The sequence below is a fragment of the Nannospalax galili genome, unplaced genomic scaffold (assembly GCF_000622305.1).
Source record: "Nannospalax galili isolate Female #2095 unplaced genomic scaffold, S.galili_v1.0 scaffold1272, whole genome shotgun sequence".
Lineage (NCBI taxonomy): Eukaryota > Metazoa > Chordata > Mammalia > Rodentia > Spalacidae > Nannospalax > Nannospalax galili.
Genome location: NW_008332402.1, coordinates 1,659,929 through 1,680,927, shown reverse-complemented (window position 1 = coordinate 1,680,927; position 20,999 = coordinate 1,659,929). Strand labels below are relative to the sequence as shown.

Sequence of the window (20,999 nt, the reverse complement as noted above, 5' to 3'; positions counted from 1 at the left end):
GTAAAAAAAAAAAAAAAAAAGACTCCGATACCATAATAATGTACTCTGTAGTCTAAGAAACAGTTCTCTATAGGTAGATAAATGGCTAAGCACCGAAATCTTAGCTTGCACGTACAATGATGAAGTTCTTTGTGGGACATACAACAACAGCACTGGCTTGATACACCTCATAAGGAAACAAGGTCACAATCCTGTCTGACAAAGGAAACATCACTCAGCACACCTTTATCTCCTAAAAATATATATGCCTCCAGAAAGGAAAGAACTATGGGGGGTGGCAAACAATTTAGAAAGAGCAAAGAGAGGGATTGCCTTGTGTTTTGCTGTTTAAAACATGCAGAGGAGGCCGTACAGCACCTACCCCAGCCCCACATGTTCATAAAAGGACACTAGTGCCATTGATTGTGGGAAAATATTTTCATGGTCAGGCACAAAAATCCATGACACCAAGGACAAGCCTAATGCAAACTCAACTCTAAGCCATGATGCAGGCCAACAAGTTTAACCTTTACTCGGGCCAGGCTCAGGGCCAGGGCTGCAATCAAGCGATCCAGTGTAGTCTTAACCGGTACTCTCCTTTGATTTTTCTCCACTCACCTCCTGGTATGAACATAAGAAGACGAGGATGGAAGGCAAAACCCCCTTAAAACTAAGGGGATTCCAAAGATCAGGATGTCTTGCAGCTGAGACCATCCCTCGGAGTGCAACGGCTTTTTCTACCTCGTCCTTTCTGAAGAATCTTGAGGTTGACTCCCTGTTTTCACTGGCCTGCCTTAGGCTTGCTACCTGGGGTTTTCACTGAGACAGCTTTGCTAGCCTGTTCTCAAGTTCACTGTCATCAACAGTGATGATTCCATTTCCCAACAAAGCCCCAGGCTTATAGAAACTTACCAAGTAGTACCCAAGATCAGCGAACATGCTCTATTGCTGCTTTAGATATGCCACAACCCTAAACCAAAACAGAGCACTCCTCTGGTGTAGGATACACAGTCCCACAGTGACACTCCCATTATGCGTACGTCAGTCTCAAATCTCTGAAACACCCTAGTTTTGTACGTGAATAAGCACACTGCATCTTTTTGGTCTTGTAGAACTTGGAATAGTCTGCCGTCCCGCACTACACTGCCAGGTACTGTAGGAATTTGGTTAGCCAGCTTCTCCTCCACGAATAGATGACATCTGAAAAGGAAAGACTGAAAATGCACTGAGCAGCAGGAAAACGCTCATTTGGGGCCCACGAGTTCCAGAGGCCTTTGGGAGCAAATGTGCTCAGTAGATCAGGCTTGGTTTTAAATCCACACATTTTGGAGTTACTCAGAGGAAGCCTACTGTTTCTGCATTTGTTTCCTGGTGTTTGGTTTGGTGTTCGTGCATTAAGATCAGCAGTAATTAAATCTGACCATAGCTTTCAGGGCTATACACTCTTTCCACATTCCTCTATTTTTGTTGTTGGTTTTGTTTTGTTTTGTTTCCTTTTTAAACAACCTTTTCTTTTCCCCGAGACGGTCTCATATAGCCCAGGTTGGCTTCAAACTCATTTTGTAGCCAAGGATGACCTTGAATTTCTGATCCTCCTGAGTGCTGGGTTTACAGGCATGTGTCACCATGCCTGTTTTTTGTGGTGCTGGGGAATGAACCCAAGCATTCTACCAACTGAGCTACATCTCCAGCCCTAAATAACCTTTTAAAAATACAAACGCCAGGCCAGCAAAGGGAGATGGCTTAGAGTGTAAAAGCAACCGGAGTTATCTCTCCATCCACAGTGGTCCTGTAGTCAAGACCAAGGAGAGTGCAAAGCATAAACAATATCCAACAGACAGCTGCAGGTTCTCCTCCTTTAAAAAAAATGCATACAACTACAAGTGTTTATCAAATCGGTAGACACAAGGCCACAAGAAGTATGAGACAGCGAAAAAGCTTTTCTAGAGTAGGAAAAAGAATGGGGAAGTATACCAGGCTCAACCAAGTTCCGAACCTGGAGATGCTCTTAAAGCTCAGCTTGTTATGCATCAGGCCCGACTGATCTGTACCAGCCCTCCTCTTGTTTGTAGGACAGCTCACTGAGACCTGTGAGTCTGTCAACTATTGTGAATTAGAATTATGGAAGTACCAACCTAGACTTATGAAGAGCAGTTTCCCTTTGTCCTCCTTCCCAGGCAACCAGGAATCTTACCCCAGTGCACGTAGTGTCGTGTCGGAGGGTTAGGCTTACCTCTGGGCGTCCATGCCGCCGGCACTATATCATGGTCACCCCAACCAAAGATGACAGGAAACTGCTGGATGTTAATGACCATGAAATCCAGATGCAAAATGTGCCCAGTCATCAGGAAAATCTTACAGTCTTGGCAGTTTGAGTACAGAAAAGCAGCCACACCTAAGAGTGGAGGGAGACTCTACAGCCCGGAATGTACAAGAGACTGCCAACCACAGGCACTCCCCTCCTGCTCTGAGACTGTGGTAGCCCTGTGGTGAGGGCCGTGGTCTTCTGGTCCAGCCTTTCCTGAGGCATATGACTGTCTACAGGCATCTCCAGGCCACATTCACAAGAATGTACATGACACTACTCATGACTCCTCCCAGCCCAGATGTACAGTTTAGGCAAAGCATTCTCCCATTTCTGAAAGATGAAGACAGACAAGTCTCCAAGCTCGTTCCATCAAAACCCTCTGATTTCACAGCCCATTGTTAACATCGTCCTGTAGTCGTTCATTCAACAGCCTTTTATGGAACACTTCCTTCCTTTGATTTTGTGACTCTGAACTTTCTTCTCTCTCTCTCTCTCTCTCTCTCTCTCTCTCTCTCTCTCTCTCTCCCCTTCCCTTCTTTCTTTCCTTTTCCAACAGCCTTATGGATTATCTTCTGACTCCTTGATTTTGTGACGGGTGTTTTAACTCCTCCCTCCATTCATTTATCAATATTTATTGACCACCTGCTATAGACTGGTACTATTACATACCAAATAAAAAGTATAAAAACAAGCAAGTAATTCATGCTCTTAAAAAGCGTAGTCAACAAGCAAGCAAAAACAAGAGAACCAGGAAGAGGTTGCCTGATCCTGCCCAGTAACTGTAACCATGTTAGCGGAGAAGAAAAAGAAGGGCCTACTGGTGCCTAAAGGCAAAGCAGGACATTATTGAACCAAGCAGTCACCTAGTCAGTCTAGAAATCGAGGTTGGGGGGGGCATAAGTATGGTTTCCAGAATTGAGCCCAATATCTATCTATGTTGGCAACAATCCAATTCTCTATGGGAGAAAAATAAGAGTCTAAACTACAGCAGTGGCAGGAGGTGGCCAGCATGGTGACCTTCTAGAGATATTATGAAAGTGGAGTCAACAAGACTTGGTGGCCAGTGTGATGAGATGAGGAGGACACGTGTGAATGGCAGCCAGGCTCCTGAGAAGGGGAGTGAGTCAACGGCAGATGGCAAGAACACAGAAAAGAAGAGAATACAAGAAAATCACAAGTGTCCTCAGTTCCCAGACAAGAATACCCCAGCTGTCTCTTGTGTATAGCTGCGATCTCTAAGGTAAACTGACTAGGAGATCGGATGGTTGTGCTAGATAGCCTCAGTTGTCAACTTGACGTATCTGGGCAGAGGGAACCTCAGCTGAGGTACTGTCTACATTGGATTGGCCCTTTGGCCATGTCTGTGGGGTGTGTTTTTGATTACTCGATGATGTGGGAGGGCTCAGCCCACTGTGTGTGGTGGCACCTGTAGTCAGGCGGTCCTGTTTGTATTAAGAAGCAGACTGAGCACAGGCCAGGGGAGCAAGCCAGTACTGTGCTCCAGCCAGTAATCTGGTCTGTGCAACCAAGTTCCTACCCTGGGTTCCTGCCTTGGCTTCCCTTAAAGATAGACTGTCAACCGTAAGCCAAATAAACCCAACTTCCTCCTGAAGTTGGTTTGGTCAGTGTTTTTAATCACAGCAATAGGAAGTAACCAGAACACAGGTGGAGCCAGTGGAGTTTCTCTCCAGCAAGGAAGCCAGGAAGTTACTGGATGAACAGGGCACATCTTCACAGACCAACAAGGTTACATTCATATCTACAGAGGAAAGGTGATTTAACTGATGAATTTAAAACGTTACTTTTACTTTAAATGAACAAATATCTAGCAAAAATGCATATTTTCACCCAGATTTGTATCTAGGATGAGGGAATTCAAACGTACCTGGAGGAAATCTCAGAAAAGGCCTAAGAATCCTTGTGAGGTAATGGTTCCTCATCTTAGGGTTCCTGCCTTTGGGGTCTTCAGTGAAAAGATGTTACGTTACGGCAGTGTTGGGTAAAACTCAAGGCGTGCTCAAGACTCGCCGTTCCCACTTGTTTAGACATCTTAGACAGGAGTTCTCAGACTAAGGTCTGTGGTCCCCTGGGGGTCTCTAAGTGCCTTTCTGGAAGCCTGAAGATCAAAGCTATTTCTGCAATCATTCTGTGAGATTCTTTACCCTTTTCACTCCACGGGCCTTTGTACTGACCTTGCAAGGGTCATATTTGGTTAAACTATCAGCACCTCTGCTCAAATCAAAGCAGTGGAGTCAAACCTCACTGGTCATCACTGTATATTCTTTACTGTTACACAATGAAGAAACTAACATATTAAGCCAAAAAGTATAGCCAGGCGTGGTAGCTCATATCCTTTCATTCCAACACTCAGAGGCAGAGGCAGGCAGATTTCTGTGAGTTCAAGGCCAACTTGGTCTACATAGTGAGATACTATCTCAAAACCAAAATAAAGCAAAGGGACAGAAAAACTCTGCTGGTTTCACTTAAGAATGTCTTTGACAGGAGCGGGAGAGATGGCTCAGGGTCAAGAGCACTGGCTGGTTGTTCTTACAGAGGAGCCAGGCTCAGTTCCCAGCACCTGTCTCTCAACTCCAGTTCCAGGGGATCGGACACCTTCTTCGGGCCCCTGTGGGTGTTACACGACATGGGTGCACTTACACACATGCAGACAAAATACTCATTAAAAAAAAAAAAAAAGAATCTCTTTGACAAAGCCATAAAAATTATTTTACTGCAAATAAATCTTTGAGCAAACATCTTTTTGATGTTGTATGTAATGCAATATCGCATACAATATTGTCTTTCTACCATTACTGCAGTATGTGGCTGTTAAGGAAAAGGGCACATACAACTGTTGCCTGAACGAGCCACCTTTCCATGGTGTATTACTTTTGATTGAAGGATAACTGAAAAATTATGGTCGGTCAAATGTGAGCTTTTGGCAGGTAACGTCTTGGAATGAGTGAAGAAAAGCTGACACTTCAGGGAAAGGCTCACAGTATTTTTAGCCAATGAGAAGATTCATGCTTTCAAGCAACCATTAAAATTTTGGAAAACTTGTATGCTATCCTGTGAACTTGACAGATTCCCAATACTTACTACATTAAAGACTTTTCGGAGAACGTTCCTGTTGATATAAGTGATTTTTATTTTGCACAATGAGGCATATCAACATTTTGTAGATCTACATAACTCAGGGAGCCAGTATTTCCCAGGTGTCCAGTACTGATGTTGTATGTGCGACCGTCCAGTCAAAGCACAGAGCCCAGCGGATGTGAAATGTAAGAGACATGAAAAGTCCATTGCAATATTTTAACTCAACGCTACAAGGAACCTTTAAGAAGCTTGGTATATCTCAAAGAATACTCACAATCATATGGAAAATAGATTACATATCTGCACGGAGGCAGATTTTCTTCACTAACCTAGTGCAACTAGACGCAGCATCAGACTGGAGAATCTAATTGTCTTCTAGTAAGCCAAACATTAGAGATTTGCAGAAACATACAAAAATACCACTCATTTCACTAACTTTTCACTAAAATTTTTTCATTAAAAATATGCTGTTTAGAGGCTAGAGAGACAGCTCAGCAGTTAAGAGCACTGACTGCTCTAGCAGAGGAGCTGGGTTTGATCCCCAGCACCCACATGGCAGCTAAGAATGGTCTCTAAAGTTAGTTCCAGGGGATCCAGCGCCCTCTTCTGACCTCCTCGGGCATTGCGTGACAAGGGTGCACCTACCTCCAAGCAAGCAATCCACTCATACACAAAAAATAAAAAGATATTTTTTAAATGTTGTTTAAAGACTACATTTTCAGGGATCATTCCTATAGTTTAAAAATACGTTGTTTATAGCTATGTTAGATTCCTTGTTTTAAATTTAAAAAATTTAATGTGTATGACTATTGTCTGCATGTATGTTGGAGGTTGTTAGCCACCATGTGGGTGCTGGAATTTGAACCTGGGTCTTCTGCAAGAGCAGCCAGTGCTCTAAACCACTGAGTCATCTCTCCAGCCCAGATTCATTATTTTTAGTGATAAAAACATTGCTCTGTCTTAATCTCTAACATGATAATGCAAATACACAAAAGCTCTTTGGAGCCCTCATTAACTTCCAGGGAAACTTAGAAAGATCCTGAGGTCAAAAGTTTGAGAACCAGGTGGCCTTCCTTTCCAACTTGGGCCCTGAGGAATGGCTCCTGCAAAGAAAGGGTGGCGAGAAGAAGAAGGGCCGTTCTGCCATCAACAAGGTGGTGACCCGGAAATATACCATCGGCATTCACAAGCACATCCATGGAGTGGGCTTCAAGAAACATGCCCCTTGGGCACTCAAAGAAATCTGGAAATTTGCCATGAAGGAGATGGGGACTCCAGATGTGCGCATTGATACCAGGCTCAACAAAGCTGTCTGGGCCAAAAGAATACGGAATTTTCCATATCGTATCTGTGTCCAGAAAACGTAATGAGGGTGAGAATTCGCCAAACAAGCTGTAGACCTTGGTAACCTATGTCCCTGTTACCACATTCAAAACTCCACAGTCAATGCGAATGAGAACTGCTGAGACTCAAAGTTATAAAAAATAAAAAAAAGTTTGAGAACCAGTGTCCGAAAGGTGTTAGCACTTGGGATACAATGAAATATACATGAATGTTTATAGAGGCACTCTTTGTAACAGCAAAAGGTGGGAACAAAGTGAGCTGCCCTCGTGGTATGTTTCTACAGTACAGTATTAGACAGTTAGAAGAATGAAGGCAGCCCAGCTACATGCCACATCCATCAACATGGATTCATCTTAGCAAGGCAATCAGGGAATGGAGACACCAAGGTGCAGAAGGCACATGGTACGCTACCACGCTTATAAATTTCAAAGATAGGAAAAGAATGTAGAAGCAACAGCAAATTAAAGTGACGATAACACAAACTGTTGGGCGACATGAAGCAGGAAAGAAGGCACCGGACGGGTTTAGCATTATTGACACCTGCGGTAGGGTTTCAGCTGGTCCTTTCACCACCGTGTTTCATTATGTACGTGTAAGTAAGAACTGTTATTTCTTGTAAAGAGCATGTGTTTTATGACCTTCAGGGAAAGGCACTGCATTAGAGCTTTTTAGTCCCATGTGTGGTATGTATGTTCACATGTGTGGGCACACATGTGCAGGTGCACATATATGTGTATCTCTGTGCATGAGGCCAGGTTGAAGTCAGATGTCACTGATTGCTCTTCACTTCATTAACTAAGGCTGGGTCTCTTCTTGAACTTAGAGTTCACCAATTAAGCTTTATTTAGTTAACCAGCTTACTGGTGGAATACTCTGTAGATCTCTGCCTGCCACTTGCTGGGATTACAGGTGGGCCACTACATCTGCCTGGCTTTTGCTGTGGGGTGGGGGGGAGTATGGGGATCTGAGCTCTGAATCCTCACTTGCATGGCAAGTGCTTTATCTAATGATCCATTTCCCTAGTGCCTGCACTAGACCTTTCTGACCAATTATGCAAGAGCTGAAGAGGTGGGGGGGGGGGGCAAGAGGGAAGGCAAGCCCTGGCCAAACCTCTGCAGCACAAGTCCCAAGAAACCATCCTGGAGCAAGGCTGTCCCCAGGTCCCATCAGCCATTGTGTCCACTGCCATTCATCCTGCTTTTTCAACAGAGACTTAACTGCTTGAAAAGCCACCTCCTTCACAAAGTCACCATCCTCCCTCTCACTTTCAACACAGGGAAAGAAAGGGCCACACTCTACAGCTGGTTTCTGAGCTGCACGCACACCTCCTTATGTAGCCAGCATAATTGTAGAGCCAGTTCCAGCCACCTTTGGTCCTGTCCCCATCCTTATATCACCAGGATGGACCCACTGGTTCAGCAAAGCTCCCTTTCTTAATGGCTCCCTCCTATTTTGGATTCATTTCAACCTCTCTTGGCTAGTGTCATTTCCTTTACTTTGGATGGTCCCTCTGCTCAGCATCTGAATCTGTCCTTTCTTGAGGATGCTTGGGATGCCACTCCTGTGGGCATCTTTTGTTCATCACTTTTGGACTGTTTCCATAAGCACTTATACATCCAATTCACGGTTATTGTCTCGTGTTAGCATGTTTATCTTATGTATTTTCTGATTGTGTAACACAGGAGAGAAGTGTGGGCCAGGTGTTTTGAAGAACTTCAGTACTCAAGTACCTGCCCTAAACAAGGAGTAAGCAGGACGTGGAAACTCTTTCCCAGTCGACCTCAAATTATCACTGATGCCACCTAGGATCACCCATCATGTACCCTTACCACCTAAAAGCTAATGATTCAGTGCATTGAAACAGGAATTCCCCTGAGGCAGGAATGGGTTTCCAATTGTATATTAATAATAGAAACTAAACAAAGCAACATTTCCTTTGTGACTTTTCATAAAATTAGATTATTTTAGAGTTCAAAACTTCTCACTACTGTACACTGAAACTAACAGAGGTTCTTAGAAAGCGATCTTTGACAGGTTAAGCCATCTTCTCCGGGTACACAGGACTTATTTCATTGTTTAACAGTTGTTGGGGTATGGAGGGCTGTTTGCATATCTATCGATTGGCTAACTGACTTTAAATATAAGATCTCTCTATACAGCTCAGGCTGGACTTGAACTCACGATCCTTATTCCTCAGCCTCTGAAACACTAAATTAGATGCATATGTCATCACACCCAGCTGAAAAGGAGTTCTGTTTTTGTTTGTTATGTTTTAATTATTCAACAGGTTTTTGAACCACTCAAATAAAAATTATCTTCCTCTCTAATGTCCACTGGTCCCAGAACATTTTCTGCTCAACAGTTTCTATGCCTATGAAAACATTTTTTGAGCTGCATTTGAGTGACTCTCTTCTATCTCTTTCTCTGCCCACGTGACTCTTAAAGACTGGGGACCCCACAGCATGTTCTAAATTTTATGAATCCCTAATCTCTGAAGTGAACACTCTTTTACTGTTGACGGACTGAAGAAAGAAATGGACGAGTCAAGTATGAGTTATCCCCTAAGCGGATAACTGAATGTGGATGACAATTCAGTTACTCCTTTCTACTTGACAGAACTTCATACTTTTGGCTGCAGACAACAGGCACAAGTTTTATCCACCCCCACTCTTACCATATGAAAGCCTCTCCACTGCCTCAGTAATTCCTTTATCAAATGGTGACTTCAAGATCCTACAACAGTCTTCCTGCCTTCCCTCTGAAGAGTGGCTTATCAATTTCCCCCTTTAAATCGCAGCATCCAATCTGGATTCAATACTGTAGGCATGAGCTCATCCATTTACAAGGGACATTACCACCCTTGATCCGAATGCCATACTTAAAGCACATGAGCCTTCTCTGTGCTAATGCAAACATATTTCAAACAGAAGCTGAATTTTAAAGATTATTTGTTATTACTGCAGTTATCTCTGGGGGCAGAATTTGGGAGATGGAAATTTTTGCATTCTAAATATTGTTACCTAGCTTTAATTATTTATACTAAGCATGTGGTACTTTTCTCATTAAGAGCCAGTGTAAGGGCCAGAGTAGTGATGCATGCCTTTAATCTGGGGCATTCCAGAGGCAGAAGCAGTCCGATGTCTGAGTTCAAGGCCCGCATGGTTTACATAGTGAGTTCTGGGCCAGTGAGGACTACACTGTGAAACCCTGTTTAAAAAAAAAAAAAAAAAAGCATCGGGGACTGGAAAGATGGCCCAGTGGTTAAGAGCACTGGCTGCTCTTGCAGAGGACCTGGGTTTGGTTCCCAGCACCCACATGGCAGCTAACAATTGTCTGTAACTCCAGTTCCAAGGGATCTGACGCCTTCTTCTGTCTTCTGGGGGCATTGCACAAGACTGGGGCACTTACACACATGCAGGCAATACACTCACACACATAAAATAAAAATAATAAACAAAAAAATTTTAAAGAGTCAATACAAAGGCTGTAAATGGAAGGAGTTCAGTGGCAGTACACATACCTAGCACACAAGACCCTGAGCTCCACCTCTAGTACCACCCTCAAAAGCCAATATAGATTACTAAAAGCGAATCAACATTTCTCCTCATCCTACTCCAAGTTACTAGAAACCCTCAGGTAGTCACTCCTGAGAGCGGTAAGCAAGCAACGTCACACACAAGACCTTCTGTTTCAGAGCTGGATAGTTTTCATTCGCCTTATTTTTTCACTCAAAGGGTCCTCATCTTATCAAAGATTTCTGTTTCTAGCTATACCAACGCCATAGAATTTCTGTTTAAACCACTTGTAAACTGGACCTGATAGGGCGTATGGGAAATCCCACCACTAGGGAGACTGGGGCAGAAAAATCATGAGTTCAAGGCCAGATGGACCACAAAATGGGTTCAAGGCCAGTCTGGACCACAGAGATGATGGTTTTTTAAAAATTAAAAAATAAACCACACGTACGAAACAAGTGAACAAAGCTTTTTTTCTTTTGTGTGTCCTTTGTCACCTACATACAAGGATCTGAGGAGCACTGACAGACCAGTGACATTGGCACCTGCAATCAAGGAGTGCAGTCAAATCCAAACTAGACTTTGGGGTTGTGAAGTTTCATTAACGTCAAAAAACAATTCATTATAACTTTATTTTTTCTCTTCCTAAAGGTCAGATTAAGGCACACCAAGTTCTTAATTAGGGTTCCATTTCTCCTAGAAGGGAGCCTCATGGGACACAGTGTAGAATCTTTGAGAAAAGAAATACTATTAGTGATTGTTTTCATGAATCTTGGAAGTCCACGTGTTCCACCAGCACCTGAGGAGCCAGGTAGGACAGTCTCTGAGCTGACTCAGGAAGAGCTTAGAGTCCACCACTGCTCTGGCCTGGAGACCTGCCAAGTGGTAACTTTTTGACAGGGTAGACACAGGTAACTGAGTTACTTCCTTTGTTACTTTCTTTCTCTGGTTCAGTGTTACCCTTCCTCCAATAACTGGAAGAAGCTGCCTCCTTCTTCCTCATACAGACATGAACCTGATTCAGAAACCAAGCCTAACAATAAACAGACCGTTTGGGTAACACAGTAGTACTAGCTATTTTAAGTTAAGATGGAGTTACTTAAGCACAAAGAGGTTAAGAGGCTTTTCCAAGACCACAGAGTCCATGAGATCTCTTGATGAAGGGAAAGAGTAAGAGATGGCTGTGGCTTTGGGGGGAGGGGTGGTGGCAGGAGATTGGAGTCCACCCTTCTGCCCAACTCAGGTTCTTCTCTGGGCCTTTGTTTCCCAGCCAAAGCAAGCTGGAGCCAGTTACTCAAGCCTATGAGCTAATTTTCAGGTTTTAAGATCTAACAAAGTGTGGTCACTAACTTGTCCTGGCTCAGCATCCTACATCTTTCTACGTGGCTGAGATGACATCATCCCAGAGTGGGAGATGAGAACTACCAAGCTGCTTACTGATAATATGAAGCTAAAGGACGGGAAGAGTAATCCTAATTTATTTCCAAGCACAGTGAGAGCAACCCCATAGAGCCTTAGCTGCAATGAGCACACAGGTCATGTGTATTAGCACTGCCGGCATTTACGGTGTACTTACTATACACTGGACATGCATATAAAACTCCGAATGTATAAGCTCACTCAGTTCCCAAAGACTCTATGTTTCCAATCATTTTACAAACCGAGAAAAACAGGCAGAGAATGGCAGTCACTTGTTACTGTCGCAGCTACAGTGTGGTCCAGCCAGGATCTTAACCCCCCACCTCACAGCGCTTCTTTGACTCCACCCTGAATATAGTTCACAGTACCTTGACACGGCACTGAATTAAAAGATCAGAAAATGCTGAAAATTGTAGAACAGTCTCTAATCCAAACGCCTGCAGGGACAGCAAAGGGAAAAGCCTTGGGGGTGGGGGGCAGGTGCGTATACATATGCGGACACGGTGGCCGAGTGGCAGGAACTGTGGCAGATTGACGAGCACATGCCTGGGGAAGGGAGGCAGCCGCCACTGACTACAGCAGATTGCGGCCATGTGGGGAGGTGGGCCCAGTGCTGCCTGCTCGTCCAAGTGTTCAATTTTCAGATTGAGTTTTTTTTTTTTAAAAAATTGGTTTTTTTTTTTTTTTTTTTTTTTTTTTGTATGAAAAATCTCCAATTTCCAAAATGTTGTCTCAAGTTTTTAAACATATTGTACGGGGCAGAATATATCAGTAACAGAACCAGTGTGTGACTTCTGACATCATCTATCACACACACACACACACACACACACACACACACACACACATACATACTCGCACCCCTCAAGCCTTTAAGATCCACTGGATATACTCTTTGGGACTGGTTCCCTGTGGTTAGAAAGAACTGACACTCCCTCTCCATCTCTCTCCATGCAAACTCTGAACTCTTCCAAATAACATATGGAAAACCCAATGTCAATTTCCTGTCTGTCAGTTTAATCAACCTGCTGCCTGTTGAATGAATGACTAAATAAGCCTCTCCCTTCAGTTTCACTGTAAGCCACCATAGAAAGACACACTGCTCTCACTTTAGAATAAAATCCCATCATAATTCATAAGGTTATTACACAACTTAGATATAATTCTGGCCAAATCACATACACAGAGGAACTCATTCCTTTTGCAAGAGCCTCTTATAATATTGTTGACCTACAGAACAAGTGTTAGCCAAGTCCTACAGTAATAGCCTTGGAAATGAACTTTACCATGTTATATTGTTAGTACTCAGCCCACTAATGAGACCTATGAAAAGCAAAACAAAAATAAAAACACAGAAACTGCCATAAAGTTTTAGATCAGAATGCTAGTCTAATCACAATCTAACCAAACACATTTCATATACTTAATAGCATGCTATATTTATTGATCTCTTTCTATGTAGCAAACATTAATTAGGCATGATTCTATATATGCACATTATATTTATATGTATTCAACTAATTCTTATGCTCACTCTATGACATAGGAACTGTTCTCACTAAAGATAAGGAAACTGAATGACAGAGAAGTTTAGTCATTCATCCAAGGTCACACAGCTAGCCAGCGGCAGAGCTGGGAGCTGAACAGCCCAGCACGGGAGCATGTGCGCTTGGACCGCTACCCTGTGAACTTCAAAGGCACATGAGCTCTTTGTTTTCACTCTACTCACACAGTACACAGCAAAGTGAAAAGAGGCCAAAGTCATAGAGAATCTTCTCTCATTACACAACAAGTGCTTTTTAAAAATCCACTCCCAGGCTACTAACGTGAAAAATCTATCACCCTCCCCAAGTACAGTAGCTTGTTTCAAAGGCTCAGATGAGTACTGCTGATCAATCATGTAAAAGATCATTTTCTCTTGGCCTTCCTCAGTCCCCTTTGAAAGCCAACTTCTTTAGAGCACTCAAAACAATTCACCCTGAGAACCACACCTCTCTCTAACCCTTCCTTTGTTCCTCATACCCCTCTTCTAATGGGCTCTACCCACATTTCTGACCCGTGTAGAAATTAGCAGAGAAAGATGTAAGTTATTAGGGTTTGCTTTTCCAGACTCTGAGGTCTACGCATTTGTTCCTTACTAGTAGACAGAAATTGGTAGAGTTTGGATTTTTCTCTTCTCCAGTCCTGGGACTCGAACCCAGGGCATCCTGCATGCTAGGCAGGTGCTTCACCACTGTTACACCTCTCAGTACCTAGAGTTAAAAAAACAAAACAAAACAGAAGCAAAGAGTATCGGGTCATTTAGGAACTACTGAATAGGAGGCTGCTTTTTATTAAGAAGGAACTGGAGAGTTAGAAACAACATCCTTTCTAGGCACACAGAATCTACTTGCATTTACTATAACCCTAGGCCACTGTGAAAAACAAGAGTTGCTAACAGCCACATTCTGACCTCAGACTGTGGGCACGTATCATCGTGCATGTCATAAAATTAGGCACAGTACAGCCTCTGTGTGTGTGTGTGTGTGTGTGTGTGTGTGTGTGTGTGTGCGTGTGTGTGTGTGTGTGCAGTGAAGATGTCTTTTAGAAAATAAACCGCAATATCCACCCAGCTGCTTAACATTAGTATCAAGCCAAAGTCTGATTTAATGTTATAAAGCCCTTTGGATCTACATCAGTTCTATCCAAGGTGAGACCCTAGGGGGTGATAAGAGTCATCAGAATTCAGCACCTAGTCATACACTGTTCCCCAATATCATAAAAATATAACTTATAAAGGGTAGAAATACAAAACTTACTCCCAAACAGAAAGGAGAAAGCAGCTAGGAACTTGAGCTCATCAAACACTTTCAGCGCTTTCTAAGGGCCGTGCTTTGCACATTATTTTCTTATGAAATATGACAGAGGACATCTCAGCTGTCATGAACCGTGTTTTGTCCTCTTAGCCCTAGATGGTATGAATTACCGAACTACACCTACAAAGCAGAAGGAAAAAGTGCATAGAAAGAAGGTGGCACCATCACCCCCAAGCTGTACCCCCAAAACGGGATTCTAAGGGTACGTAACAAGGTAAAATAAAGTAACGAAATCAAAAGAACAAAAACACACGTCTTACTGGACCTAGGCCCTGTCTAGATTCCTTTCCAGTAAGTGAAAACCCCAAGTCTATTCCTTCACCGCAAAGCCCACAGCCTTGCAAAAGCCCTCGTGATAGAAATCCTTTAACGTACCCGAAAGTCCCATTCTGTAGGTCATATCTTGTTCTGCGACCAGTCTGATTAAATTATAGAAAATTACTAATATATCACTCAGAATAGGGCAATCAGCGCCAGCTTATTTTGTTTGTTTTTGCCTCTCATATCCTAACATTCCAGCAGGCATTTAAAAATGAAAAATAGAGGACAGGGCAACTTCAAATGAAGGCTAAAAGATATTTTAGCCTCATGGCAGGAGGATGGTGCCTTTCAGCCTCTGCTGCTGGCCTTGGTGACCTGGCACAGCCCCTGAGCAAGCTTCACACACAGCAATGTGGGCTTCTCCATCCTTTCCTTCAGGCCTTGAGCTATGGTCTGAATGTTCACATCCCCCCACCCTCAAACAATGCCTGTCGTTGAAACTTTTTTTTTTTTTTTTTTTGGTCTTTCTGAGACAGGGTCTCCCTGTAGCACCAACTGTCCTGGAACTCACCAGGCTGGCCTTGAACTCGCAGAGATCCACCTGTCTCTGCCTCCAGAGTGCTGGGACTAAAGGCATGGGCCACCATGCCCTGCGGGTTCGGTGCCCTTATAAAAGAGGCCCCAAGCTGCTTAGTCACCCCTTTCACCTTGATGAGAGCCTTTACCAAGTAACACTGAACCTGTGGTCACCTTGGTCTTGTACTTCTCAAACTCTAGAACTGTGAGCAAAAAACTTTTATTGTTTATAAAGTTCATGACCTATGTATCTTGTTATAGCAATCAAATCAACCAGCACATGGGCTCATCTCTGAGTCCAAAGGTACCACATTACATATAATAGATTTAGTGATGCTGGATGAGAGAACTCTTTTCTTTTTGTGAAACTTAATGTGCCCAGACATAATCAAACCCAAACTAAGGGGATTACTAAATAAAGTAGTTTACCAACTCAGGCCAGCACCACAACATGGCTTTATCTACAAAAATCACAATGATAGTAATTAATAAGAGTCTCTATATTTTTTAAATATTTTATTTATTATTTTTATGTGTATGTGTGCATTGTTTGCATGTAGGTAAGTGCACCCCTGTCATGCAAGACCCACAGAAGACAGAAGAGTCTGTCAGATCCCCTGAAACTGGAGTTACAGTTGTTAGCTGCCACGTGGGTGCTGGGATTCAAACCCGGGTCTTCTGCAAGAACAGTCAGTGTTCTTAACCACTGAGCCATCTCTCCAGCTCAGAAAGAAAGAAAGAAATATATATATATATCTTTTTGAGACAGGTTTTGACCCCAGGAATCTGCCTGGTCATTCCAATGCACTCGCCCTTGGATGTGGCCACAACAGGAATCTATCAGATTTCTGCAAATCTCCTGATGAAGAGATTTTCTGCACCTCCCTCAGAACTCTCTAAGAGAGATTATTCAAAGACTTTTAACTACCAAATGCACAGCAAGCACCAACGCCAGCAGAAAGCCCTCCGATTTACACATCTCCAAAGTGATTTATTAACACTTTGGCCAAGAGACTTGTCAGCTCACACCAGCTGTGTCATCTCTAGAGTTGGCAGCACGGATAAATTAAAAATCAATTTTTTTATTAGAAACTATTTTGAAGCATTAGAGGGAATGTGATTTTTGAGCAATCATCTGTATTTTAACAGGAGCCTGTACACACACAGTGGTGATAGCCTCCTTAGTATTAGGAATGAATGGATGTTCTTTTCAGAGAATAGACAGCAAAGCTCCCCACCTTCAACCTACACTGATCTACCTCAGAATCATTAGACCTGTCTGACAGGGGCCATGAAGTATTCTCTTACTTTACACTGAAATTTTTACCCCTGTGTTTCCTGCCACTGTTAGGAGGCATTACCTGGTTAATGCAAAAAATAATAAGAATAAACAAGGGGAAAGAGTTATGTTCCTTTCCTTTTACTAAACACACACACACACAAATCTCATAAGAGCATAAAAATAAGGGATCCTGTTACTTTCCAGTCATTTTGCTTCCTCATTTTACTAGAGAGCAGAGAGAGAGAGTTTGTTCAAGTTTTGCTAATGAAGAACACAATAACCCTTTCTGGTCTTGGCCCACAACTGAGTAAACGGTAAGCACACTGGAATAATAAAACAACTGTTTACTAACTTTTTGTTCACGTCCACCCTCAGGAACAGGTATCAGGCAAATTTCCAACAATAAATATAATATCTGAACTCGTATATGTTTATGAGTAAATTGATGCTAATAGAGAGATCTTAGAAGTGATGATCGCCAGGCAGGAGAAATGGCTCCACAGTTAAGAGCACTGGCTGCTCCAGCAGAAAACACAGGTTTGGTTCCCAGCACCAACATGGCAGCTAACAATCACCAGTAACTCCAGTTTCAGGGGATCCGACACCGTCTTCTGACCTCTGTGCGCACTGCATGACACACATGCACTTATATGCATACTGGCAAAACACTCATCCACATAAGATAAAAATAAATAAATGAATAAAAAATTAAGTGCCTACTGCCACCTGCAAAAAGGACTTACAGACGCAGTAAATGCAGAAGAAAGTCCTTCCTTAACCCTTCCTCTTTGATGGTGATCTCAAATGTAATAATGTCTGTCAGGTGCAAACCACAGCCCCTGAATCAGCCTCCGGCTCTTGCTTCCTTAGGTTGATAGAAGTTAAGTTACTCATTTCAGGATTCTGCTGAAGATAAGCACATGGTTTAGCTCAAAGGACCCTAAGCCATTCTTTTCACACAGCTTTGGACCTTGTTAATTAAAGAACTTTTGTGAAAGAGTCATCAATAGAAGTAGAGTCATATTTGAAATCTCAAATGAAAATTACCACATTAAGCCAAGAAACAGAGACTTTATTTTGAATAGTTTTTAAACCTACTCCTCAAATACATATCCTTTGATGGGTGGCACCTCCAAAAGTTACTATAGAACTTCTCTGTAATGCATAGATACTAGGGTCCCCATTCATCTCTATAGGACATACATTTTTTTCCTGCCTATGAATGAGGCCCATTTAACATTAGCAAGCACATATATTTATTCATTCTTCCTGTCTGTCTGTCTGTCTCTGTCTCTGTCTCTCTCTCTGTCCTAGAGGAAATGGCTGTGTAGAATTTTAAATCAGAAACCCAAAGCTTAGGTTAGTAGTGTCAGGTTAAAGGCTTGTCCATCTCCAAAGCTAATTCAGTTCTGAACAGTCCCAGGGGTGTCTAGCTGAACAGAAGGAGCTAAGAAACCTTAGCAGGCCAGAGACCAGCCTGGGGAATGGCTGGGACTCGGTGCCAGGGGCTGAGGCTCACCCCAGACTTAGTATCAGATAATACGAAGTGCTCGTCTGGATTTCCAGGACTAATCCACTCTTCGGTGGAACTTCCAGGTTCCCTGGTGTCTGTGCCATCAAGTGGAAGGACAGTGGGTTTTGCAGAGTCAGACTGTGCATGGATAGTACTGTTTAACATGAGGAATAGACTTAATGCATAGAAAACATCTATAAGTAGCAACGGTTTATGCTTTAGAACTCTTCAGTCATGTTGGGGTGCAAAGACATTCCAACTTTTCCATAGCTTGAGACAGCGTAAGCTTATATATATAAGCATTACAGTTTGCACTGAAGTGTTTACAAGTTCTATCAATTCTTAATCAACGTATCAATAGTGGCTTTATTAACAGCTACATTTACTTAGGTTTTTCAGCTTTAAAAGCAATTTAAATTACCTCAGTTCACGCCCTTTATCACCTCCTTTCTAAAGTCACATCACTCTTTTTTCTCAGTGGCCAACTTTTAAATTTGCCCCATGTAACTTCCTAAAACCCATGAATGACTTCTACCAGGCAACTTTAATCCCTAGACTCAACTGTATTTTAACACTGATACTGTGTGATTATCTAAGAGAAGAAAACAGCCTTTTCTCACACCCAAGCAGTTCAGCCTTAATTCTAGAACACAGATCTACAATTTTATTTTGTATTAAATAGAAATTAACATTGATTTTTACCCAAGTTAGTATTTCTTATGCAAGCTTCTCCCATTCTCAATGGACAGTTGGGAAGCCCTGGGTTACAGTAACTGAACTGCAAAATACACCATTTGCCCAGAAATTGCTCTTAGTCAAAATGCAAATTGCTTATAAAACGTGTAAACCCGGCTTAGAAAAGGCAGCACACATCCACAAAAAACCCATTCAATGCAAAAAAAAAAAAAAAAACAAAAAAAAAAAACAACGTGGAAACGTATCGCAAATTAAGGCGGCCCTTTAAAAAAAAAAAAAAAAAAAAAAAGGCAGGAATGTTTATGGTGCTTCCAAAGGTAAATTGCTTCTTACGTTGGTAAAAGTGGCTTAATGTGACTGCCAGGCAGCTTTTTTTTAGTGAGTAGGTAACAGTATTCAATCAGAGAACGTGGAGGGAGCCCACTCTTAAAATCCAACTTCATCCACAGGCACCAACCCGCAGGAGAGGCCCACCCAACACTGGAGCTAAAATGGAGCCTGAGTTTCCTCTCAGACAGAAAGGGTTGCCTCACGAGGTCAGGGTCAAGGTCACCGGCAGGGCAGCCTGCAGCTGCCCGGCTGCGCAGCACTGCCCGGGAGGGGCGGCCTCCATCTCCAACACAGCCCCAACAGATAAATCCCTTCTCCTTCCCACCCTCCCTCTCACCCCGCCAACATCTTTTTTTTTTTTTTTTTAAGCGCGCGGGTGGGGTGGGGGGAGGAAAATGACCAAATAACCTCACCGCCCTGGTTTTCGCACACAAGCTCATCAGCGCCCAAAGTTGCCATCTAAGGGCAAGTTCTCGGAGCACACCGAAGCCCTTTTGCCGGAGCCGGGCCAGCGTCCCGCCGTCCCCCAACCCAGGATGCCCGGCCCCCGCACGCCCCCGAGCGGAGCCGGCACCCGGACCCGCGGGCCATGTGCACGCACACTTCCACCAACTGCTGCGAGTTTTCTGGGAATCGCAGCGCGGAGCCTCCCAAGTCCCCCGACCCGACTCCACCGCCTTCTCCTCGCTCAAGATTTCCCTCCACACGCAGCCGCCTGCGAGTGATTTTATGTGCATATATATTACATATGTGATATTATCCTCAGAACCTCTAGCGGGCAGGCGAAGAAAGGACCGCACGGGGGCATTTTTTTTTTTTTTAAAGGAAGGGGAAAAAAAGCACAACCCCAGCCCTGTGCGTCGACTCCTGCCGTACCGGGAAGGGGGAAGAAAGGAATGTTTGCCGAGCGGCCCGCCAGCCGGCCCGTGCCCTCGCTCGCCACTTCGGCCGCGGCCCGGAGGCCACGGAGCCCGCCGGGGGCCACCGCAGCCCCGAGGCGCCCTCGTGGGTCCACCCGGGGTCCGCGCCGCCGCGCAGCTCGGGCGAGGGGGTGATCGATCGAGCCGGCCTGTCTGCAGCGGAAATGCACACGCTCGCACACACCCCGAGACACCATAACCTTAACCCTTCCCCCACCCTCCGTGAACTTCAGGTGACCGACCACGTCGGCCCGACACCCGGGCGGGCAGCCGCTCCGGCTCCGCTCCCGCCCCCAGCCCGGGTTTTGCAGGATCGGGCTCCGAGCAGCGCCAGACCGCGCGGCAGAGGGGAGAGGAGACAGGGCCCCTCCGTGTGCCCCGACCCCTCCCTCGGCGCCTCCCGCCACCCCGCCCCGCGCCTTCGCCCCTGCCCCCTCTCCCCTGCATTCAAGGAGCCGGGCGGCCCCGGGGGATATTTTTAGTTGCTTCTTTCTCCTTCACTTTTAGCTTCGGCAGCATCTCGGAACACTCCGAGCGGAGAGAGCTCGGGGGGTGGCGGGGGGAGCCGGGGAGGGAGAGGGGGAAAAGTTAAGAGTCTCGCAAAGAGGAGCGGGAGGGGGGCGCGAGGACCCGGGTGGAGGAGGGGACGCGCCCCGGCGGGGTCTCCGGCGGCCGTGTGTGGCTGGCCGGGGAGGGCCGGGAGGCACTTCAGTCCGGGACTCCGGTCGCGCTGGTCGGGCGGGGGGGGTCCGTCTGCTCCCACTGACCCCGCATTTTATTGCGGCCGGGCGCCCTGCTCCGCCCTCCCCTGGGCTCTGCGGGGACCTCGCCAGCCGCCCAGCTTCCTCGCCTCCGCCTCGGCGGGGCTCCCGCACCCCACATCCGCTCCGCTGCCCGGCCTCGCC

General features: G+C 44.6%; 1 protein-coding gene across 7 annotated transcripts in view; it reads right to left on the bottom strand.

Moving 5' to 3' along the window:
- The window catches only part of Znf827 (zinc finger protein 827), a 190,043-nt gene that overhangs the window by 167,813 nt on the left and 1,231 nt on the right, over positions 1-20,999 (bottom strand). For 4 of the 7 annotated variants that reach the window (XM_029560815.1, XM_029560814.1, XM_029560817.1 and 1 more), the window contains exon 1: positions 2,213-2,314. The exons of the other annotated variants lie outside the window; for them this stretch is intronic. In XM_029560815.1, the coding sequence (XP_029416675.1) occupies positions 2,213-2,294 (82 nt within the window). In that variant the 5' untranslated portion in view covers positions 2,295-2,314. Of the gene's footprint in view, positions 1-2,212; positions 2,315-20,999 lie in introns of those variants that run through there. 7 annotated transcript variants of the gene reach the window in all.